Source organism: Oncorhynchus mykiss, chromosome 7 (assembly GCF_057628025.1).
Source record: "Oncorhynchus mykiss isolate SJ-2025 chromosome 7, ASM5762802v1, whole genome shotgun sequence".
In the NCBI taxonomy this organism is placed as follows: domain Eukaryota; kingdom Metazoa; phylum Chordata; class Actinopteri; order Salmoniformes; family Salmonidae; genus Oncorhynchus; species Oncorhynchus mykiss.
In genome coordinates this window covers 50,897,084-50,922,266 of record NC_143028.1, presented here as the reverse complement: position 1 = coordinate 50,922,266, position 25,183 = coordinate 50,897,084, and the positions used below count along the sequence as shown (strand labels likewise).

At 42.4% G+C, this 25,183-nt stretch overlaps 1 protein-coding gene across 7 annotated transcripts in view; it reads left to right on the top strand.

Moving 5' to 3' along the window:
- Positions 1-12,996, top strand: part of tfeb (transcription factor EB) — a 107,590-nt gene extending 94,594 nt beyond the window's left edge. For all 7 annotated transcript variants that reach the window (XM_090241259.1, XM_036983571.2, XM_036983572.2 and 4 more), the window contains 3 exons: positions 9,348-9,423; positions 9,759-9,906; positions 10,076-12,996. In XM_090241259.1, the coding sequence (XP_090097385.1) occupies positions 9,348-9,423; positions 9,759-9,906; positions 10,076-10,615 (764 nt within the window). In that variant the 3' untranslated portion in view covers positions 10,616-12,996. The remainder of the gene's footprint in view (positions 1-9,347; positions 9,424-9,758; positions 9,907-10,075) is intronic.
- The last annotated feature ends 12,187 nt before the right edge of the window (positions 12,997-25,183 follow it).

The following is a 25,183-nucleotide window of genomic DNA, read 5'->3' as shown; positions in this document are numbered from 1 at the left end:
ATTAATTAGTGTGTGTAAGGTGTATATATGGTCAGTAGTGTGATGGTGTTTATTAATTAGTGTGTGTAAGGTGTATATAGGGTCAGTAGTGAGATGGTGTTTATTAATTAGTGTATGTAAGGTGTATATAGGGTCAGTAGTGAGATGGTGTTTATTAATTAGTGTATGTAAGGTGTATATAGGGTCAGTAGTGAGATGGTGTTTATTAATTAGTGTGTGTGTAAGGTGTATATATGGTCAGTAGTGTGATGGTTAGGGAGAAAGCCAATTTGACATTTACTTATTACAGTGGTTTTCTTGAAGAAAAGTTTGAATTCTTGAATTCTAAATGCTACAGAAACCCTTTCTCAAGTTACTGTTTACACAAATTCCCCTGTAATTATTGGGGTCTGATGTCTCCACTTTTGTGGTTAGGGGAGATGAGCCCCTGGTTCCAGACATCAGGGAAGTAGCCAGAAGTTAAAACCATGTTGAACTATTTAAGCACAGCATTTTGCAATTCAGGTGTGCTGTTTTTCAGCATTTCATTTCTGATGTTGTCTAGACCACAAGCCTTCTTTGATTTTATAGATTTGAGCTTTTCATTTAGTTCCTGTTGGATTATTGCGTAATCTAATGGATTTTAGTTTTTTTTTTGTGACTGATTCAAGGATGTTCAATTTCTTTAATTTCTAATTAGTTCTGTTGTATCTTTTTGTGGGATGTTTTTGTATAGATTATCAAAATAAGTTTTCCAAATTCCTACATCTTGTATGGCTAATTATTGTGGCTTTGTCGTGCTTAAATTGTTACACATGTCACAGAACTGATTTTGGTCAATTGCGTTTTCAATTGCATCAAGTGTCTTGTTGGTATAATTCAATTTCTTTCAGTGTATGTTTATGCTGTTTCAGAGTATTCATAGCGTAGCTCTGGGTTGTTTTGCTGCTTATGTTTTTCATTTGACATTTGTTTTAGGTGTTTTCTAATTGTTTTACATTTGTTATCAAACCATTTTCAGAAACTTTTTTTTTGTTTGTTTCTGATGTTGCATTTCTTTGGTTTTCTCAAATTTTCTTTTGATGCTGCTTTTTGAAATATGCAGATGATGTTTCGAGTAGCTGAATTGACACCTTTATTGTTTTGGTATTGAGGACCTGTATAGAGTTCATCATTTCATTTGAGTTCAATGTTTCAATGAATCTCTCTGCACTGTTTTGACCCCATCTGTACGGTTGGTTTATGTTGTAGAGTTTATTGGGCTGTTTTGACCCCACCTGTACAGTTGGTTTATGTTGTAGAGGTTATTGGGCTGTTTTGACCCCACCTGTACAGTTGGTTTATGTTGTAGAGTTTATTGGGCTGTTTTGACCCCACCTGTACAGTTGGTTTATGTTGTAGAGGTTATTGGGCTGTTTTGACCCCATCTGTACAGTTGGTTTATGTTGTAGAGGTTATTGGGCTGTTTTGACCCCATCTGTACAGTTGGTTTATGTTGTAGAGTTTATTGGGCTGTTTTGACCCCACCTGTACAGTTGGTTTATGTTGTAGAGTTTATTGGGCTGTTTTGACCCCACCTGTACAGTTGGTTTATGTTGTAGAGTTTATTGGGCTGTTTTGACCCCACCTGTACAGTTGGTTTATGTTGTAGAGTTTATTGGGCTGTTTTGACCCCATCTGTACAGTTGGTTTATGTTGTAGAGTTTATTGGGCTGTTTTGACCCCACCTGTACAGTTGGTTTATGTTGTAGAGTTTATTGGGCTGTTTTGACCCCACCTGTACAGTTGGTTTATGTTGTAGAGTTTATTGGGCTGTTTTGACCCCACCTGTACAGTTGGTTTATGTTGTAGAGTTTATTGGGCTGTTTTGACCCCATCTGTACAGTTGGTTTATGTTGTAGAGTTTATTAGGCTGTTTTTTTAAATGAATATTGCCGGTTAATTTCTTCAGAAACACGTTGATCTGACAATGGTGTCCGTGGTCTGACAGTGAATGCACTAATGGAGGAGGGGTCAATGTCAGTGATGGCATAATCGACTACACTTGTCCCAAGAGCTGAGCAGTAAGTAAACTGACCTAAAGAGTCCCATCTGATTCTAGCATTAAGCATGTACAGGCCTAAGGCTCGACAGAGATGTACTAACTCCTTCCCATTTTTGTTCAGTATTTGGTCAGGACTGTTTCTATTATTTATAATAGGGTTACTGTACAAGGAGGGGTGTCCAAATATGTGATGGTTACCTCCCTCATCAGTGTAGTCAGGCTCAAAACCTGTTCTTGCATTGAAATCTCCACAAAGATGCACTTTACTGAAATGTTGTTTTAAGGACATTACATCAAAGTTGGATCAGCCTGTAGTGTGGTTTTCCACTTTGGAGTGTGACTCCAAATCCAGACCTCCATGGGTTGATAAATTTGATTTCCATTGATAATTTTTGTGTGATTTTGTTGTCAGCACATTCAACTATGTAAAGAAAAAAGTATTTAATAAGAATATTTCATTCATTCAGATCTAGGATGTGTTATTTTAGTGTTCCCTTTATTTTTTTGAGCAGTGTATTTTTAAACCTGCATATTTTGCACACAAATAATCCAGGTTAGCAGGCAATATTAACTAGGTGAAATTGTGTCACTTCTCTTGCGTTCATTGCACGCAGTCTCAGTGTATATGCAACAGTTTGGGTCGCCTAATCTGCCAGACTTTTACGTAATTATGACATAACATTGAAGGTTTTGCAATGTAACAGGAATATTTAGATTTATGGATGCCACCCATTAGATAAAATACGGAACGGTTCCGTATTTCACTGTAATAATAAACGTCTTGTTTTCGAGATGATAGTTTCCGGATTTGACCATAATAATGACCCAAGGCTCGTATTTCTGTGTGTTATGTTATAATTAAGTCTATGATTTGATAGAGCAGTCTGACTGAGTGGTGGTAGGCACCAGCAGGCTTGTAAACATTCATTCAAACTTTCGTTCATTTTGCCAGCAGCTCGTCGCTGTGCTTCAAGCATTGAGCTGTTTATGACTTCAAGCCTATCAACTCCCGAGAGTAGGCTGGTGTAATCGATGTGAAATGGCTAGCTAGTTAGCGGGGTGCGTGCTAATAGCGTTTCAAACGTCACTCGCTCTGAGACTTGGAGTGGTTGTTCCCCTTGCTCTGCAAGGGCCGCGGAGCGATGGGTAACGCTGCTTCGAGGGTGGCTGTTGTCGATGTGTTCCTGGTTCGAGCCCAGGTAGGGGCGAGGAGAGGGACGGAAGCTATACTGTTACACTGGCAATACTATAGTGCCTATAAGAACATCCAATAGTCAAAGGTATATGAAATACAAATCGTATAGAGAGTTGTTGAATTCTGCCCTGCATGCATTGTTTGTAGTTTTCCTCTGGGCATGTAGGAGAATCTTACAGAACTCTGCATGCAGGGTTTCAATGGGGTGTTTGTCCCATTTGACAAAATCTTGTTTTGCAAGTGGACCCCACACCTCGCTGCCATGAAGTGCAATTGGTTCAATGACACATTCAATTAGTTTTAGCCAAATTTTAATAGATATTTTAATTTGTTTTTTAATGGTGTAGAATGCCCTGCATGCTTTCTCTCTCAGTACATTCACTGCCTCATTAAGGTGTCCAGTTGAGCTTATTTTTAAACCTAAGTAATTGTAGTGTGGGCAGTACTCTATATATATTGTACAAATTGAGAACGTTGGTCTAATTCCCTGAGATCTGGATCTTCTCTGGAAAAATCATTATTTTAGTATTTTTGGGGTTTACTGCCAGGGCCCAGGCAGTACTGCTCTAGCAGGTCCAGGCTCTGCTGTAGGCCATGTGCTGTGGGTGACAGCAGGCATAGGTCATCTGCAAAGAGTAGGCATTTAACCTCTGAATTGTGGAGACTAACACCAGGGGCTGAGGATTTTTCTAGAATAGTGACCAATTATGTAAATATTGAAGAGTGCAGGGCTCAGATTGCAACCCTGGCAAAGGCCCCGCCCCTGGTTAAAGAATTCTGTTATTTTCTTGCCAATTTTAATGCTGCACGTATTGCCAGTATACATTGATTTAAATATGTCATATGTTTTACCCCCTACATCACTTTCAATAACTTTGTAGAGCAGTCCTGTATGCCAAATAGAATCAAATGCTTTTTGTAAGTCGATAAAGCAAGCAAATGTTTTAGTATTATTTTGGTAGACATGTTTATCTATCAGGGTGTGTAAGGTGTAAATATGATCAGTTGTGCAATGTTTTGGTATAAATCCAATTTGGCTTTTACTCAAGACATTGTGCTTATTAAGGAAGTTTAGAACTCTAACATTTATAATACTACAGAAAACCTTCCCCAGGTTACTGTTCACACAAATGCCTCTGTAATTGTTAGGGTCCTTGATTCCAGATGTCAGGGAAATAACTAGAGGTCGACCAATTAATCGGAATGGCCGATTTAATTAGGGCCGGTTTCAAGTTTTCATAACAATCGGAAATCGATATTTTTGGGCGCCGATTTCCTATTATTATTATTTTATTTTTTTATTATATACCTTTTATTTAACTAGGCAAGTCAGTTATGAACACATTCTTATTTTCAATGACTAAATAGGAACTGTGGGTTAACTGCCTTGTTCAGGGGCAGAACGACAGATTTTCACCTTGTCAGCTTAGGGGTTCCAATCTTGCAACCGCACAGTTAACTAGTCCAACGCTCTAACCATTGCACTCCACGAGTAGCCTGCCTGTTACGCGAATGCAGTAGAAGCCAAGGTAAATTGCTAGCTAGCATTAAACTTATCTTATAAAAAACAATCAATCATAATCACTAGTTATAACTACTAATCCAGTTTAGCAGGCAATATTAACCAGGTGAAATTGTGTCATTTCTCTTTCTTTCATTTCACGCAGAGTCCGGGTATATGCAACAGTTTGGGCTGCCTGGCTCATTGCAGACTAATTTGCCAGAATTTTACGTAATTATGACATACATTGAAGGTTGTGAAATGTAACAAGAATATTTAGACTTAGGGATGCCACCTGTTCGATAAAATACGGAACGGTTCCATATTTCACTGAAATAATAAACGTTTTGTTTTCGAAATTATAGTTTCCGGATTCGATCATATTAATGACCAAAGGCTCGTATTTCTGTGTGTTATTATGTTATAATTAAGTCTGATTTGATAGAGCAGTCTGACTGAGCAGCAGCAGGCCCGTAATCATTCATTCAAACAGCACTTTCGTGCGTTTTGCCAGCAGCTCTTCGCAAGCACAGCGCTGTTTATGACTTCAAGTCTATCAGCCTAATGGCTGGTGTAACCAATATGAAATGGCTAGCTAGTTAGCTGGGTGTGCGCTAATACTGTTTCAAACGTCACTCGCTTTTAGATTTGGAGTAGTTATTCCCCTTGTGCTGCAAGGGCCGCGGCTTTTGTGGAGCGATGGCTAACGATGCTTCGAGTGTGGCTGTTGTCGATGTGTTCCTGGTTCGAGCCCAGGTAGAGGCGAGGAGGGGGACGGAAGCTATACTGTTACACTGGCAATACTATAGTGCCTATAAGAACATCCAATAGTCAAAGGTAAATGAAATACAAATCGTATAGAGAGAAATAGTCCTATAATTCCTATATTAACTACAACCTAAAACCTCTTATCTTGGAATATTAAAGTCTCATGTTAAAAGGAACCACCAACTTTCATATGTTCTCATGTTCTGAGCAAGGAACTTAAACTGCGCTTTTACTTTCTTCTCTAACACTTTGTTTTTGCATTATTTAAACCAAATTGAACATGTTTAATTATTTATTTGAGGCTAAATTGATTTTATTGATGTTTTATATTAAGTTAAAATAAGTGTTAATTCAGTATTGTTGTAATTGTCATTATTACAAATTTAAAAATGTAAAAATCGATTAATCGGTATCGGCTTTTTTGGCCCTCCAATAATCGGTATCGGCGTTTAAAAATCATAATCGGTCGACCTTTAGAAATAACCTACACTCAGGATAAAATTAAACAGTTTTAATATAGCCAATTGAAATTCTGCACTGAGTTTGAGCATCTCATTTAGGATGCCATTAGGTCTGCATGCTTTAAAAAATATATATAATTTGAGGACCTGAAGTTTCTTAGAGTTCCTGGTCAGTAATTGGGGAGTCCAATGGATTTTGATTGTCCTTTACAGCTTTTTCTAATCCATTCAACTTCTCATGAATTTGGCGTTTTTCTGCGTTTGTGCCAGAAGTTGTTTGTGTTTATGGACTCCTCAATTAGTGTCAGCTGCTTGCTGTTGCACTGTGCTTTTTTTGGTTCTGAGTGTATGTTTATAAGTCTCACAGTAATAAAGGTGTAATTCACCATTATTTGGGTCTCTGTGCTTTTGGTTGGATAGTGTTCTAAGTTTTTTCCTTATAATTTTACAATCTGCATCAAACCAGTTGTCATCTGTGATCTTTTTTGGTTTGTTTTTTATCAATTTCAATTGTGCTTCTTTTGCCGTTTGCCTGAATATATAGTTGATGTTTTGTACTGCCAGATTGATGCCTTCTTCACTGTGAGTGAATGTGGTATCCAGAAAGTTATCTAAGAGTGTCTGGATATTTTGGTTACAGGTTGCTTTCTGGTATTCTTCTGTGCTGTTTTGGGCCCATCTGTATGAATTTCTGATGTTGTACAGCTTACTGGGCTGTGAATGTGTGGTTGTTTTCATGTCTGTTCTTTTGAGGAACGAAGTCATTTGGCTGTGATCAGACAGATGTGTTAGTGGCTTGACAGTGAATGAACTGAGAGAGAAAGGGTCAATGTCTGTAATCATATAGTCTACTGTGCTGTGGCCAAGAGGTGAGCAGTAGGTAAATCTCCCCAAAGACTCCCCTGTAACCTACCATTAACAAAGTACAGACTTGTTTCTATGGGGGAGATGAAGATGAAGACTCCTCTGAGTAATATGGGGATTCTGAGGGGGAATATACAGTTGAAGTCAGAAGTTTACATACACGTTAGCCAAATGCATTTAAACTCAGTTTTTCACAATTCCTAACATTTAATCCTAGTATAAATTCCATGTTTTAGGTCGGTTAGGATCACCACTTTATTTTAAGAATGTTAAATGTCAGAATAATAGTAGAGAGATTTATTTCAGCTATTTCATCACATTCCCAGTGGGTCAGAAGTTTACATACAATCAATTAGTATTTGGTAGCATTGCCTTTAAATTGTTTAACTTACGGTAGGTCAAACCTTTCGGGTAGCCTTCCACAAGTTTCCCACATAGGTTGTGTGAATTGTAGCTCATTTCTCCTGACAGAGCAGATGTAACTGAGTCAGGTTTGAAGGCCTCCTTGCTTGCACACGCTTTTTCAATTCAATTATATCTCGGTCTCTGTCTCTCTCTCGGTCTCTGTCTCGGTCTCGGTCTCTGTCTCTGTCTCTCTCTCGGTCTCGGTCTCTGTCTCTCTCTTGGTCTCTGTCTCTCTCTCTCTCGGTCTCTGTCTCTCTCTCTCTCGGTCTCTGTCTCTCGCTCGGTCGGTCTCTGACTCTCTCTCGGTCTCTGTCTCGGTCTCTGTCTCTCTCTCGGTCTCTGTCTCTGTCTCTCTCTCGGTCTCTGTCTCTGTCTCTCTCTCGGTCTCTGTCTCTGTCTCTCTCGGTCTCTGTCTCTGTCTCTCTCTCGGTCTCTGTCTCTCTCTCGGTCTCTGTCTCTGTCTCTCTCTCGGTCTCTGTCTCTGTCTCTCTCGGTCTCTGTCTCTGTCTCTCTCTCGGTCTCTGTCTCTCTCTTGGTCTCTGTCTCTCTCTCGGTCTCTGTCTCTCTCTCGGTCTCTGTCTCTCTCTCGGTCTCTGTCTCTCTCTCGGTCTCTGTCTCTCTCTCGGTCTCTGTCTCTCTCTCGGTCTCTGTCTCTCTCTCGGTCTCTGTCTCTCTCTCGGTCTCTGTCTCTCTCTCGGTCTCTGTCTCTCTCTCGGTCTCTGTTTCGGTCTCTGTCTCTGTCTCTGTCTCGGTCTCTGTCTCTGTCTCTCTCTCGGTCTCTGTCTCTGTCTCTCTCTCGGTCTCTGTCTCTCTCTCGGTCTCTGTCTCTGTCTCTCTCTCGGTCTCTGTCTCTGTCTCTCTCGGTCTCTGTCTCTGTCTCTCTCTGTCTCTGTCTCGGTCTCTGTCTCTGTCTCTCTCGGGCGGTCTCTGTCTGTCTCTCTCGGTCGGTCTCTGTCTGTCTCTCTCGGTCGGTCTCTGTCTGTCTCTCTCGGTCGGTCTCTGTCTGTCTCTCTCGGTCGGTCTCTGTCTGTCTCTCTCGGTCGGTCTCTGTCTGTCTCTCTCTCGTTCTCGTTCTCTCTCACGGTCTCTCTCTCTCTCGGTGTGTGTCTCTCTCGGTCTCTGTCTCTCTCTCTCTCTCTGTCTCTCTCGGTCTCTCTCTCTCTCGGTCTCTCTCTCTCTCGGTCTCTCTCTCTCTCTCTGCCTCTGTCTCTCTCTCGGTCTCTGTCTCTCTCTCGGTCTCTGTCTGTCTCTCTCTTGGTCTCTCTCGGTCTCTGTCTGTCTCTCTCTCGTTCTCGTTCTCTCTCACGGTCTCTCTCTCTCGGGTCCTTTATATTTACATTGAAAGGGAATCGTCCGTGTTCCGCTCTGCATGCATTATTTGGTACTTTTCTTTTGGATATTTAGGATAATGGATATTTAGTGCAATGCTTGTACTTGTAATTACAGGTTTCACTCCAAACCTCGCTTCCATATAGTGCAATTGGTCAAATTGCACTATTGAATATTTTGCACCAGATTTGGATATGAATATTTGTTTATTTTTATTCAGTTAAATACATTGCAGGCTTTTTCTTTAGCGCATTCACTTCCAGAAAAAATCCCCCAGAGGCAAAGATTTTTTGTCACAGGTAGTTGCACCATTGGGTATGTTCAACCATGGTATTTCCTAATTTGAAGGATTGTCTGATCCTCTGATTCCTGGCCTTTTTCTGGAAAATCACATTTTTTGAAAGTTGATATTGATTGCCCAGTTGATGCTGTATTCCCCAAAAATGTTAAGTTGTTCCTGTAGACCTTTCTCTATTGGTGACAGTAGGACAGGGTCATCTACCTAGAGCTGGAATCTGACTTCCTCATCTGTCTCTCTCTCTGTATCTGTCTGTCTCTCTCTGTATCTGTCTGTCTCTAACCTCCAAGCTGACAACCACTCATCTACACTGTCTTTAGTGTAGTCAGCAATAACAGCCAGAGTGTATAGTCACGTCAGTGTGTGTGTGTGCCTTTGTGTTCATGTTATTGAGTTATTGAAGGTGGACTGCCTCACATGAAATTCCAAATGCCATTGTTGTAACACGTTTTCCCATGTTCTCTTCACCTCCTTTCATCGTTCCCTCTTTTCCTGTGGTTTAGTTGAGAGGAGGAGGAGGTTCAACATCAACGACCGCATTAAAGAGCTGGGCGGCATGATCCCCAAAACCAACGACCTGTAAGTCACCTCACTTCACCGTCTTAATATTTGTTGTTCTATGTCTGAGACATGTAGACTTTTTGTATATGTTTTAGCAGAAGATGTATTCTTATGTGTCCTGCTTCTTGTTTGGCCAACTGAACTATACTCATGAGAAAGAAATGTGATCCTTCTAACCGTATGAGCAAAAGATGTTGAAAAGATATATTTTTGGTTGTGAAGACATTGAAAAGACATATTTTTGGTTGCGAAGACATTGAAAAGACATATTTTTGGTTGCGAAGACATTGAAAAGACGTATTTTCAACATCTAGTGCTCACTGGGAAAGGTGTTCTTCTGTAATGTTCTATAGGGACGTGCGCTGGAATAAGGGCACTATTCTGAGGGCATCCGTAGAGTACATCAAGCGTATGCAGAAGGACATGCAGAGGACCAGAGAGGTAGAGAACAACTTCAAGAGGATGGAGATGGCCAACAAACAGCTGTGGCTGCGCATCGAGGTAACACACACACATTCATTCATGCAACACACTCGGTCACACGCATACAACCATTGAGGTAAAGAGCATGTACAGTATGAGCTCTAGAATGCTGTGCCATGCAGTCATCTGTATTTAATCATCTCTCCCTCTCTTTACCCTCTCTTCTTCCTCCTCTCTGTGTTTGTAGGAGTTGGAGATGCAGGCTCGTCTGCACGGCCTCCCCAGCTCCTCTCCATCTGGGATGGGTTCTGGGGACCTGATGGGTTCCTACATTAAACAGGAAACCAGCCCTGAGGAGAAGCTCCAGCAGCAGCAGCAGGCCCAGCACCAAGCTCTTTCCCAGGGCCAACAACACCTCCACCACCCCCAGTCCCACCACATTCAGCCCCAGCAGGGCCAGCCCAGACAGCTGCCTCCTCTCCCCCCTCACCTCCAGCCCCAACTTCCCCTCCAGTACCCAGCTGTGGGCAGCTCTCAGCCCTTTGACTTTGCCCAGTCGCTGGACTTGTGTGACGGGGTTCCTGGCTACCCGGAGGGCTTGTCAGGGCTAGGGGAGCTTGGCCTCCTTGGTACCCAGGGAAGGAGAGGCGACCTGGGCTTCCTGATGATGGACGAGCCCCTGTCTCCTCTAGGTGGAGACCCTCTGCTCTCTGCCATGTCCCCTGAGGCCTCGGTTGACTCCAGCCGCAGATCCAGCTTCAGCATAGAGGACACAGATATACTGTAGAGGGAGTTTACACACACACAGACACACACACACACACACACACACACAGACACAGGCACATATGGTACGTACAGAACACCCAATGGACATGCACCCCGAGAGCACAGATATACTGTGATATATGCTTTTGCTCTGTTCCTCAACCCTGCTACATATGCACTCCAGACGCCCTCACATACACTGTAAGCACTCGCGTAGACACTGTACACACACTGAGACATACTTAAACACACACACTCAAAATTCTCATGGATGCACACCCTTAACACTCACATTCAACAGCAATATGAGAAACCAAACCCATGTTTCGGATTGCAATAGTTGTTCCCTACCACTGTAAATATCAGAGCACCTCTAAATGATACACAATCTAGTACACACACAAATACACAACGAGCACAGACAGCTTCTTGTTCACTCTAACGCAGAAGGGCCCCTGTTATTTGAAGGGAAATATGTGAGGGACTGCCAACGTTTTAACACACACACACACACACCCTTCTTCTGTAAAACACACTGCCATTACCTCTATGGTACTGCCATCTCCTGTGTGATCTTTAGCCTTTAGGGTACTGCCAAGTCTACTCCATGACCTCTGACCCCTGTGTGAATGTTGAGGAGAGATGGATTGGCCCTGCATTGTGAGATAGTGTAGCGATCGAAGAGGTTATGTCGCTCCACAGTGTAAGTAATTCCATGTAGCGACTCAGGATCTTCTGTAGCCCAGTCCTTAACCTGCCAACGTGCCTTGTGTTAGCCACCTGAAGCCCCACTCTATCTGGGTGGAGAGTGAAGGAGTGGGTTGTGTTTTAGTATATTGTAGTGCAGGGTTCCCCAACTGGCGGCCTGTGCTACATACATACATACCCCGCAAGTTTTCCGAGACACTTTTTTTTTTAAATGATTGTTTACATAAAAGACTGTTAAATGCCAGAAAATCAGCTCCAAGTAATTTTAGGGGTAGTAAAATAAAAGTATTCCCAAGCGTAATAGATGTGATCGTATACAAATGTAAGAAAGGTTTGAAATTATGTTTTTATATCTGTTTGGGCTTCTTGCAGTCTACAAATTCTTTGTAATTATGTTCTGGCCCCCTGACCATCCACTCAATAAATAATTGGCCCGCAGCTGAATCTAGTTGATGATCCCTGTTGTAGTTTGTAGTTAGGAGATAGAGGAGCAGTCAAATAGATTGGTCTGTAGTGTCGTATTCCACACTGTAAAAACACAGCACCAGCCTAACACACACACGCACACAAAGCAGTGTGCCATTAGGCTGTGTTCAAATCAACACTTTGAGCGAGACCTCAGTACCTCACCCGGTTTGTGCTTGTAGAACTGCCAGCTTTGGGTCAGCCAGATAAAACTACACACACTCACCAGGTACAAACCAAACCAACCCTGTAGAAGCCAAACTACGGCTGTACAATACATGAATAAACTAACGGGTAACAAATGAGTTTGGATGAGGGACTAGGGGTAACACTTTGATTTGATATGGCTTATGATCAGTAAAGAAAAACAGGAAGAAACATGATGATTTAAAAGGTATTTGTTTGTATTCTTGTTTATAGTTGTTTTTTATCTCCCAAAGCACTGGAACCTATATTTTATTGACTTTGTACATGAAATAATTTATGAAATGAGTTTTATTTCATATGTTTTATGCCACTAAGCCACTTAAATGTATTTGTCCTTTTTTATTTGATTTTATTCCAAAAGTACCTTTTTCCTCTAACAGCCATCTAAATATGAAAGTATTTAAGCCTCTAGTGTGAAAGTGTACGACCAGTGGGGAGACATATTCTATACTTTTCTTTGTGTGAAGAATTGTTCAAATTTCACCTGAGAACAACATGTACAATTATATTATGCCATTTGTATATTGATTGGAATTGGTTTCTCTTTTTTAACCTATAGAAATTGGAACCAGAGACTGAGAGGTGATTTATTTGATTTTATTCTGTTTTAATTGTGCTTTTTGTGAATGTGAAGATGGCCTGTAGTACTGGTCCCCAGCCAAACCCAAATACCACAAGAGAAGGGTATTTTCCTTCATGGTCTTTAATTTCTATGGAGATAACTACCTTCTAATGGTACTCAGAAATACCATCGAGGAGATCCGTTGGCATAACCTTGAACAGACCCGACTTTCTCTCTCTCTGTCTGCCAGAGTTTGCCTTCATCCTAATCAATTGTTTTATTTTTGTTTTTATTGTCCAGCCGACACGCCAAAGAGCTTGTCTGCAGATAATGTGGTGTGTTGTCCCCTCTTTGACTGTCCCCCTCCCCAATGTCACTGTATGGGACTGAAACTGGCTGACTGGGCAGGGGAAACTGGCATTCTGGTTTTGCTTTGGATATAAAATGTTTTACCAAAATCTGAGTATTTTTTTGTGTTTGTGAGATGATTTTATTTGAGTTATTTAAATAGGGAAATCCCATTGACACCAAAAGCCTTATTTACAAGGGTTCCCTGCATGTACACAATTATCCGAATTCTCAATATTTACAATTGCAAAGCAATACAAATATACAATATTTACAACCCAATTTTAGAAAACTAACTTACAAAACACTAACACATTCCTTAGTAAAAAGTGTAATCCATCCACTGGACACCTGCAAAGCAAAAAGGCGATTTGTAATTCTGAAAGAGCCTTGTCAACAGAAGTGGCAGAAGAATACAAAACATTATCATCCACATAAAATGGAGGATTCGAATTTCTTACAGACAAACCAATATTGTTTATATAGCTAGTAAAAAATACTGGGCCTGAAATCAACCCTTGGGGGCACCTTTTAGTAATACCAAGGAAACCTTAACACCATCCGAAGAGACACATTGTGTCCTGATGCATGCAGATGAAGAGTGCTATGAGGATGTGTGCATGTATCAGTGCCTCAAGAAAGCTTAATCATACTGTCATTGTATTTGTCACATGCTTCCAACTGTAGACCAACTGAAATGCTTACTTACAGGCCCTTCCCAACCATGCAGAGAGAAAAAAAGGAATAAATGCACAATTCATAACGGTAACTTGGCTATATAAACGGGATACCAGTACTGAGTCGATGTGCAGGTACGAGGTAATTGAAATAGCCAAATCCACTAATTTGAAGGAGTGTCCACATACCTTTTGTATATATAGTGTATGTACATATAGGTAGGGGTAAAGTGACTAGGCAATAGGAGAGAATAATAAACCATAGCAGCAGTGTATGTCATGAGTCAAAAGAGATAGTCTGGGATGCTATTTGGTTAACTCTTTAGCATATTACGGCTTCAGGGTAGACGCTGTTCAGGATCCTGTTGGTTCTACACTTGGTGCATCATTACCGCTGGCTGTTCAGTAGCAGGGAGAACATATGACTTTGGTGGCTGGAGTCTTTGACCATTTTTGGGTTCTTCCTCTGACACCGCCTGGTATAGAGGTCCTGGATGGCAGGGAGCTTGGCCCCATGTACTGGGCCGTACACACTACCGTCTGGCGCCTTGTGGACGGATGCCAAGCAGTTGCCATACCAAGCAGGGATACAGCCAGTCAAGATGCTCTCAATGGTGCAGCTGTATAACTTTTTGAGGATCTTTGGGCCCATACCAAATCTTTTCAGCCTCCTGGGTGGGAAGAGGCGTTGTTGGGCCTTGTTCACGACTGTGTTGCTTTATTCGGACACCGAGGAACTTGACGCTCTTGACCCGCTCCACTACAGCCCTGTCGATGTGGATGGGGGCGTGCTCAGCCCTCTGTTTCATGTAGTCCACGATCAGCTCCTTTTTTTTCTTGCTGACGATGAGGGCGAGGTTGTTGTCCTGGCACCACACTGACAGTTCACTGACCTTTTCCCTATAGGCTGTCTTGTCGTCATGTGTGATCAGGCCTACCACCGCTGTGTCATCCACAAATTTAATGATGGTGTTTGAGTCGTGCATGGCCATGAAGTCGTGAGTGAAGAAGAGGGGACTAAGCGTGCTCCCCTGGGTTGAGGGTCAGCGTGGCGGATGTGTTGCTTAACCTCAACACCTAGGGCCGGCCCGTCAGGATCCAGTTGCAGAGGGAGGTGTTCAGTCCCAGGGCCCTGCTTAGTGATGAGCTCTGAGGGCACTATGGTGTTGAACTCTAGTCAATGAACAGCATTCTCACATATATGTTCTTCTTGTCCAGGTGGGAAAGGGCAATGTGGAGTGCAATAGAGATTGCGTCATCTGTGGATCTGTTGGGGCAGGATTCGAATTGGAGTGTGTACAGGGTATATAGGATGATGTGAGCTATGACCAGAATTTCACGGCTACAGATGTGAGTGCTAATGGGCGATAGTAATTTAGACAGTCCCTGTGCCCTGTACCAAGGTAACCTATGGTGGTCTGCTTGAAACATGTTGATATTACAGACTGGGTCAGGGAGAGTTTGAAAATGTCAGTAAAGACACTTGCCAGCTGGTCAGTGCATGCTCTGAATACGCGTCCTGGGTAATCAGTCTAATACTGCGGCCTTGTGAATGTTAACCTGTTTAAAGGTCATACTCACATTGGCTACGGGGAGCAAGATCACACAGTCTTCCAAGCATAGAAGGCATATAGCTAGCCTGGTAGGCTCGCGTCACTGGGCAGCTCATGGCTGGGTTTCCCTTTGTAATCGGTGATAGTTTGCAAGCCCTGCCACATCCAACGAGTGTCAGAGCCGACGTAGTAGGATTCGATCTTAGTCCTGTATTGATGCTTTGCCTGTTTGATGGCTTGTTGGAGGTCATAGCGGGATTTCTTATAAGCATCCGGATTAGTGTCCCGCTCCTTGAAATTGGCAGCTCTAGCCTTTAGCTCAGTACAGATTCTGCCTGTAATCCATGGCTTCTGGTCGATGTATATATACACTACCAGTCAAAATTTTGGACACACCTACTCATTCAAGGGTTTTTCTTTATTTTTTTTACTATTTTCTACATTGTGGATTAATAGTGAAGACATCAAAACTATGAAATAACGCATATGGAATTATTACCAAAAACGTGTTCAACAAATCAAAATATATTTTTGGTTCTTCAAAATACCCACCCTTTGCTTTGATGACAGCTTTTTCACACTCTTGGCATTCTCTCAACCAGTTTCATTAGGAATGCTTTTCCAACAGTCTTGAAGGAGTTCCCACATATGCTGAGCACTTGTTGTTTGCTTTTCCTTCACTCTGTGGTCCAACTCATCCCAAACCATCTCAATACGTTGAGGTCGGGTGATTGTGGAGGCCAGGTAATCTGATGCAGCACCATCACTCTCCTTCTTGGTCAAATAGCCCGTACACAGCCTGGAGGTGTGTTTTGGGTCATTGTCCTGTTGAAACACAAATGATAGTCACACAAAGTGCAAACCAGGTGGGATGGCGTATTGCTTCAGAATTTTGTGGTAGCCATGCTGGTTAAATGTGCCTTGAATTCGAAATAAATCAGTGTCATCAGCAAAGCGCCATCGCTCCTCCTCCATGCTTCACGGTGGGAACCACACATGCAGTGATCATCCGTTCACCTACTCTGCGTCTCACAAAGACACAGAGGCTGGAACCAAAAATCTCAAATTTGAACTCTTCAGACCAAACGACAGATTTCCACCGGTCTAATGTCCATTGCTCATGTTTCTTGGCCCAAGCAAGTCTCTTATTATTATTGGTGTCCTTTTAGTATTTTTTTTGTTGTTGCAGAAATTGGACCATGAAGGCCTGATTCACACAGTCTCCTCTGAACAGTTCATGTTGAGATGTGTCTGTTAATTGAAGTCTGTGAAGCATTTATTTGGGCTGCAATCTGAGGTGCAGATAACTCTAATGCACTTATCCTCTGCAGAAGGGGTAACTCTGGGTCTTCCTTTCCTGTTGCGGTCCTCATGAGAGACAGTTTCATCATAGCGCTTGATGGTTTATGCGTCTGCACATGAAGATACTTTCAAAGTTTTTTTTAATTTTCAGGATTGACTTAAGTAATGATGGACTGTCATTTCTCTTTGCTTATTTGAGCTGTTCTTGCTATAATATGGACTTGGTCTTTTACTAAATAGGGCTATCTTCTGTATACCACCCCTACCTTGTCACAACACAACAGATTGGCTCAAACACATTAAGAAGGAAAGAAATTCCACAAATCAACTTTTAAAAAGCCACACCTGTTAGCCACACCTGATGCCAAGCGTTTGCAAAGCTGTTATCAAGGCAATGGGTGGCTACTTTGAAGAATCTCAAATATTAAATGTAGTTTGATTAGTTTAACACTTTTTTGGTTACTACATAATTCCATATGTGTTATTTTGTAGTTTTGATGTTTTCACTATTATTTTACAATGTATAAAATAGTAAAATATAAAGAAAAACCCTGGAATGAGTAGGTGTGTCCAAACTTTTGACTGGTACTGTACGTACGGTCACTGTGGGGACGTCGTCGTCGATGCACTTAATAATGAAGCCGGTAACAGATGTGGTGAACTCAATACTATCGGATGAATCCCAGAACATGTTCCAGTCTGTGCTAGTGAAACAGTTCTGTAGTTTAGCATCTACTTAATCTGACCACTTCTGCATTGAGTGCGTCACTGGTAATTCCTGCTTTGACTTTTTGCTTGTAAGCAGGAATCAGGAGGATAGGGTTCTGCTCAGATTTGCCGAAGGGAGGGCGAAAGCCATCGATCACTTGAGACTTCATTCATTCCTATGTGAAGACTCAATAGCGCATTTGAAGCCAAGGAAGTCGGTTAAGATGGCGTCATGTGGGAGATTTATGTAGACATACGATGCACAGTTTGAGCTACTCCAGGAAGTGATATTGCAGGCTAGCTCAGTGTTTTTCCTCTCATTGAGGATCTCAAGTTGAGGGCCAACCGGGTTACTGCAGGCTGCCATTAGCTACTAAATGATCCTTAACCTCTTCTGTGTGTGATTTAAAAAATTATAATAATTGGTTCAAAGGCATACATCTTGTGTAATAGAATAAATTATTGGTACCAGGAATTATTCAAAATGTGTGTTTATTTACACAAATATTGCCATTTACCCCTTCTATAATGGGGGATCCTGTTTTCTGCAAACAATGCCTGCAGTACCGTGCTCAGCCTTGAACCCCGGGGCTTCAATGAGAAGGGGCAGTAAGTTGTCCCCTGGACCTGACACTAACACTGCTGTTCTTATTTTTGTCCACCAGGGAGAGGCAGAGAACCACCAAACTCCAGGTTGAGACACTCCACAATTGTCCCCTTCTGTCTTTTTCTCTCTCTACCCCTCTATCCCCCTCTCCCCACAGCTCTCATCTCATTATTCTCCATAACAATCACAGGAATAGAGCTGCAATGCAATTAACCTATTTTTAAATACAATTTTATTAGGGCAGTTTATCCCCTATGAAGAGAGGCTTAAAATAGGACGAGGGAGGGAGGATAATGAGTGCTGTAATTTCACGATGGCTCACTCACCACGTCTTTCACCCACACACACACACACACACACACACACACACACACACACACACACACACACACACACACACACACACACACACACACAGGTACAGTTTTACAATAATTATTAGTTAATCTGAAAACAACACAGGAACAGAGAGAAAGAAAGATTGAAAAGGGCCTGCAATCTTTGGTTTGTCTTGGCCTCTGTGTAAAAAAGCCAACAACCACAGTGTATTAGGAAAGCCAATATTACGGTTGGGGCGTGTTTATTTGTGCAAATCATCCATCAATGTCAATGGGCTTGTATTTGTGAAACTTCGAGATGTGAATGAGTTAGGCTTGAGGCCAATGTTTTGTCTGCAGTTATTATTGGGCCTAGTGTTCCCTTTAGTTGTGAGCCAGTGGTTTTCCCACCCTCCCATTGGTCTGAGCCAACCCTCAACACCCCCTTCTCCTCAGCACATGGTGTTGTCTGTCTGTCCTCTGTCAAAACCCTGATCCATCATGCCTCCCAAATCTGGGTGAGTATATACTTGATATTTTAGCACACACACACAAAGTCTAACAGTTGATAGTGTGGTAATCCAACGTTACCATTAAGTGGTTTGGGACCTACAATGTCATGACTCATTCCTGCTGGGTCACAGGAAAGAAAATGGGTCATGAATAATGTTATCTGGTTTATACAGTAGGTGGGTGGGTCACAGAATATTGGAAAACCTTGAGGTTGTGGGTGCGCGTGCATGTCTGTGTGTAGAGTGTGGTTTTCAGCGTTGTCGTGTGTGTATAGCTTTCCCAGTGTGCGTGTGCTTGTCAGTCAGTACAGTAGCAGATCTCTCCGAACCCTCCACCCTCCTTCTACCCCTCTTCTCCTCCCTCTCCTGATTCATTAGGTCCAGTGCTGCCATGGGGTGATCCATATTTGCCGTTTAACATTTTTTATGGGCTTAAATCACAGCAATCCGATTCCTCCAACACACACATGCTCCAGAGTGTGTGTGGCTGGCGTACACCGGCCATCCAAAGCCCTATTCTCCCAGGTCTTTATGATGCTAATGCACTCCCCAGTCTAATAAATCCCTGTAGAGCTGAAATGGCTTCCTTAGAACAGACCCCCCCCCCCCACCCACCCACCCCCCCACCACCACCACCACACACACCTTGATTAACAGAGCAGGGAGCCTGTTCGCCTCCTCTCCCCACAGTCAGGCCCTGACCTGGGCTTGGCAGCAGCATAGCCCTCTCTGGCCACTGCTGGGCTACATAGATGAATAACAGAAGAGAGTGAAAGGGGAAGAAGGAGAGACTGGGATGGTGATGAAAATGAATCAGAGATTCTTTTACTTGTTCAATAAACAGAAAACAAGGAGCACCATTCAGGGCTGGGAATATCCCCAGTATCAGATTAGGCTGAATTCATGTTTTTTCTCTCTCACTCTCTTTCCCTCTCACTCAGCCTCCCTCTCTGCCCCACTTTCTCTCTCTACCTCTGGAGCTTTCATGCCACTCCCATTCTCCTCCCTTTCATTCCTTTTCCTCCTCCCATTCCTCATTTCCTCTCTCCCTCTCAGTCTTATCTGTCTTTGTCAGTATCTATCTGTAGGCCTATCTATCTATCTGTCGCTGGGCTCTACTCTATGTCTATGAGTCCAGTGCCTCCCAGGGGACCAGTATGTCACTCAGCTCCAGGCCCAGTGAGGGGAGGTGAAAGGGGGCTGATTGAGCTAATTTAGCCCCTGGATGCGAGAACAGGGAAGGCCTCACCCTCCACTAATAGACAGACATCAAAATGGAGATGAGGGAAGAGGAAAGGAGGGGGATTAGAAAAGGAGGAATGACTATGAAAACCAAGCAGAGTTTTTGATGGATTTATCCCTTTTTATCCTAAGATATGAGGAGGAGAGGCTTTTATGAACCGTGAGTGAGTGACATTGTGAAGTTGGTAAAGGTTTATGTGTATTGCCTTGTGTTAAAACTTCTGATATTGCTTATTGATCCCCATACATTAAGTCAGTCAATCACAGGCCTGGTGTGTGAACTTGTCTGGCCTCTGACAGCCCATATCCCACTGACACACAGCCTGAAATGGGCCCAAGACCTCTGCTTTTAGTGCTGGTCTCAGCCGTAATGAAAGAAAGCCTAACGAAGACAACTGGCTGCTGAGACACTGCTTTATGACTTTGATAAATCATTGGAGCAAGAGTCTGAGGCTAGATTGCTTCTTTTAGTCTTTTAAGACCGAATCCTAACATAAAGATATCAATCATAGATTGACTTCAATTAGATATTTGTGTGAAAATGTGAGTTATACGCTGGCATCTTTAGTCATTGGGTAATGCAGTCTGATGAAGGTCAGCATTGATTATATGTGTTTAGTGTCATTCATCAAGGAGGGATTTTTTTTATCCTGGTAACTTGTTCTTCTACTATTTGCACAGGGCCAGGAGTGTTTTGTGACACACGACTTGACCAGAAAAAACTCCAGTACTCATGGTCACCAGGAGGTTGCACACCTGAAGGCGGGAGATTGAAGCAGACACCAAAACATCTGACATGGGATAGAACGAGATTAAGAATACTGCCCAGAACAGAGTGCCATAGAGAGGAGTCGTCAATGGCCTATTCTCCCTGGGGAACGATGGTCCTAAGTAAATAAGTAACCTGTGATCTATTTCAGACAGTATCTCAATTAAACACCAGTACAAGTAGTGTCCTCTAGGGTCTCTTAGTCCCAGCAGTGATATTTATTCCTCTGGCTTTTACTGTATGAGGGGCTGATGGGATTGATGTAAAATAGCACTTGGTCCCTGTCCAATGGCAGGCCTCAGAAAGGTAATAATAAAGGCAGAGCTTTGACACACTGGGGGTCGTGTCACCGCAGTAAGAGGCCTCTCATCTAAAAAGGTCATGGATGTTCAGGGACGGCTTCCACTGTGACAGACACACCGTCTATCACTTCTCTTTCTTCACTATTTCCTTTTTTCTCTTCCCTTCGTCCGGTGTTCTCACTCTACGTAAATATTTAATATTTTCACACCTTGTCACATCTCTCTTAATTCCTTCACTCCTTTTTCTCTTCCTTCCCTCTGTCCGTTGTTCTACATATTTAATCCTCCTCCCTGACTCTTCACATGCCTTCATCTCTGAAAGGAGCCCCATTGGCAGGAGAGATGAATAATGTGCCTACCATTAACACCCAGAGAGAGGGATCATTCTTTTCATGTGCAGAGGAGAGGACTGGGAGACATCGCTCGGTCTTGGGACACAGGCATGCACACATCCACGTACACACACATGCACACACACACACACTTTTTGTTTCACAAGGAACACTGAAGAAGGGAAAGGGGGCAAGGGAAGGGGGCAGGGGGAAAAACCTGTTCAGTCTTGTGGGGGTCTTTATGGGCCTCAAACTGTATTCCCAGGGTGCGGCCTGTGACCTGCTGCCTGATGGAGTAATAGGCAGAGAGATGGAAGAATAAGAGCCCTATAGAGACCTCTCACAGCAGCCAGATCCAATCACCTCCCTGGTTATTAATGTGTGGAGGGACAGAATAAAGGAATAAACGACAGTGTGTGTGTTCTTTTAGTGCTGCCACTCTGCAGTCATTAAGGATTAACCCGCAAGGTTGCTTTGAACCAGGGGACGACCTTGGAGATCAGCTGCCATCACCCTAGTGCAGGCAGGCAGGCTGGCTGGCTTGCTTATGAGTGTGACTGTGTGTGTGATTTTATTTTATTAGGATCCCCATTAGCTGACACCATGAAGACAGCTAGTCTTCCTGGGGTCTGACACATAACGAAAAAGACATTGCAGACAAAAATACTTTACAATTTACATACATTTAAAAAACAACAAGTAGACATTACAGACATTTAACATACCTGAATGGTAACATTTAACTGTCAATAAGCATATCCAGGGATCGGTATCTGTCCAGACTTATGGTAAATCACATTAGATGTTCGTATTTTCTTGAATGGGAATTTAGTTCTCACTTGGAAAAAGAGTTGGTAAGGAGTTCCATTGAGTGATGGACAAGCATTTCATTGTTTAATAGACCAATAAGAAAGAGTTCCAAACCTCTCTGCCAATAACAGCTAGTTTCTTGCTTGAGAAATTGCTCTTTGCTAACAAGCTATTTTTTTTTACCATTTTAATTGAAATAGATAAAATCACAGTAAATACTTAAATACTTACCCAGAAATAATTTGATATTGATATAAAAATGGCTGCATTGGACCTTTAAAGAAAACTCTTCGCCTTCTCCTGGATAGTTAGCCAGGATTGAGCAGTGGATATGAATCCATATCACTCAAATTCACCTATCAATTACATCAAAAGCAGCGCTAAAGTCTAACACTGCACCCACTAACTTCCTGTTATCCATACTCTAGCTAATCATCTGTCATTTGGCACTAAGACCATACATGTAGAATGACCTCCGTATGAATGCAGCTAACCCATTATCAGACCGTTACATGAGACAAATCTGCACAAATAAAAATGTTGCCATTAATTTAATCAACACAGGCAGCAATCTTATAAGATGTTAGGACCAGTGAAGGTAGATTTTTTAAAATCTTTAGGTAGAGACCTTTGAATCTTTCCAAATTTCTGGGCACTCCCCACATGTCAAGCACTTGTTCTTTTGTCGTTGTTGTTTTCCCCAAAAATGTTTTACCCCTTTTTCTCCCCAATTTCGTGGAATCCAATTGTTTTTAGTAACTACTATCTTGTCTCATCGCTACAACTCCTGTACGGGCTCTGGAGAGACGAAGGTTGAAAGTCATGCGTCCTCCGATACACAACCCAACCAAGCCGCACTGCTTCTTAACACACCAATGTGTCGGAGGAAACACCGTGCACCTGGCAACCTTGGTTAGCGCGCACTGCGCCTGGCCCGCCACAGGAGTCGCTGGTGTGCGATGAGACAAGGATATCCCTACCGGCCAAGCCCTCCCTAACCTGGACGACACTAGGCCAATTGTGCGTAGCCCCACGGACCTCCGGGTCGCGGCCGGTTACGACAGAGCCTGGGCGCGAAACCAGAGTCTCTGATGGCACAGCTGGCGCTGCAGTACAGCGCCCTTAGCCACTGCGCCACGCGGGAGGTCCCCGCACTTGTTAAAAATATGTCAAATTGGGGTGGATATATGGTTGGCTGTGGCTACGCAATTTTCAGAAAGAGACAACTTTTCAACCTCTTTTTCTACTTGGTGAAATTCAAGCATGAATTGCATCTCTTTAATGATACAATCTTTCATATGGGTATATAACAGTAAGCCATCAGATGGACTCAGGGCATTTCTCAATATGTCTACCTTGCCTGTAAAGTAGTTACTAAATTAATTAGCAATGGCACATGGTTTAGTAATAAAAACACCTTCTGTTTCAACAAAATAGGCAGACATGTTTGAATTCCTACACATTATGTCATTCAGAGTTCTACACAGTTTGTCCCATCATTCTTAACTTCATCATTTTTGTGCTGATAATATCTCTTTTTCTTCTTCTTTTTAAATGTTTTATTTTTTATTTTGTTTTACATTTGTTTAGTTTGGTCACTACATGCCTTAATTTACAACAACTTTGCTGATCAGATCTGTCTGCTACCTTTTTGGCATCATTACGCTGAACCATCCGATTTCTCAGCTCATTACCAATCCATGAGCCACTGTTTCATCAGATACTTTATCCAACATTTCACAAATTATACTGAACAAAAATATAAAATGCAACAAGCAACAATTTCAGAGATTTTACTGAGTTACAGTTCATAGTTTTCTCTGTATATATCAATGATGTTGCTCTTGCTGCGGGCGATTCTCTGATCCACCTCTACGCAGACGACACCATTCTGTATACTTCTGGCCCTTCCTTAGACACTGTGCTAACTAACCTCCAGACGAGCTTCAATGCCATACAACACTCCTTCCGTGGCCTCCAACTGCTCTTAAACGCTAGTAAAACCAAATGCATGCTTTTCAACCGTTCGCTGCCTGCACCCGCACGCCCGACTAGCATCACCACCCTGGATGGTTCCGACCTAGAATATGTGGACATCTATAAGTACCTAGGTGTCTGGCTAGACTCTAAACTCTCCTTCCAGACTCATATCAAACATCTCCAATCTAAAATCAAATCTAGAGTCGGCTTTCTATTCCGCAACAAAGCCTCCTTCACTCACGCCTCCAAACTTACCCTAGTAAAACTGACTATCCTAGGATCCCGCCTTTCCTTCCAGTTCTCTGCTGCTGTGACTGGAACAAATTGCAAAAATCGCTGAAGTTGGAGACTTTTATCTCCCTCACCAACTTCAAACATCTGCTACCTGAGCAGCTAACCCATCGCTGCAGCTGTACATAGTCCATCGGTAAACAGCCCACCCAATTTACCTACCTCATCCCCATACTGTTTTAATTTATTTACTTTTCTGCTCTTTTGCACACCAGTATATCTACCTGTACATGACCATCTGATCATTTATCACTCCAGTGTTAATCTGCTAAATTGTAATTATTCTCCTACCTCCTCATGCCTTTTGCACACAATGTATATAGACAATTTTTACCTTTTTTCTACTGTGTTATTGACTTGTTTATTGTTTACTCAATGTGTTGTTGTCTGTTCACACTGCTATGCTTTATCTTGGCCAGGTCGCAGTTGTAAATGAGAACTTGTTCTCAACTTGCCTACCTGGTTAAATAAAGGTGAAATAAAATAAAATACAATTAAAATAAAAAATCTGTCAATTTAATTAAATTAATGATTCCCTAATCTAAGGATTTCACATGACTGGGAATACAGATATGCATCTGTTGGTCACAGATACCTTTAAAAAAATGGACTCACAATGGGCCTCAGGATCTCGTCACGGTAATTCTGTGCATTCAAATTGCTATAGATAAAATGCAATTATGTTTGTTGTCCGTAGCTTAAGCCTGCCCACACCATAACCCCCCCACCACCATTGGGCACTCTATTCACAACGTTGACATCAGCAAACCGTGCGGCCACACAATGCTATACAGGTGACTTGCGGTTGTGAGGCTGGTTGGACGTGCTAAATTCTCTAAAATGACAGCTTATGGTAGAGAAATGGACATTGAATTCTCTGGCAACAGCTCTGGTG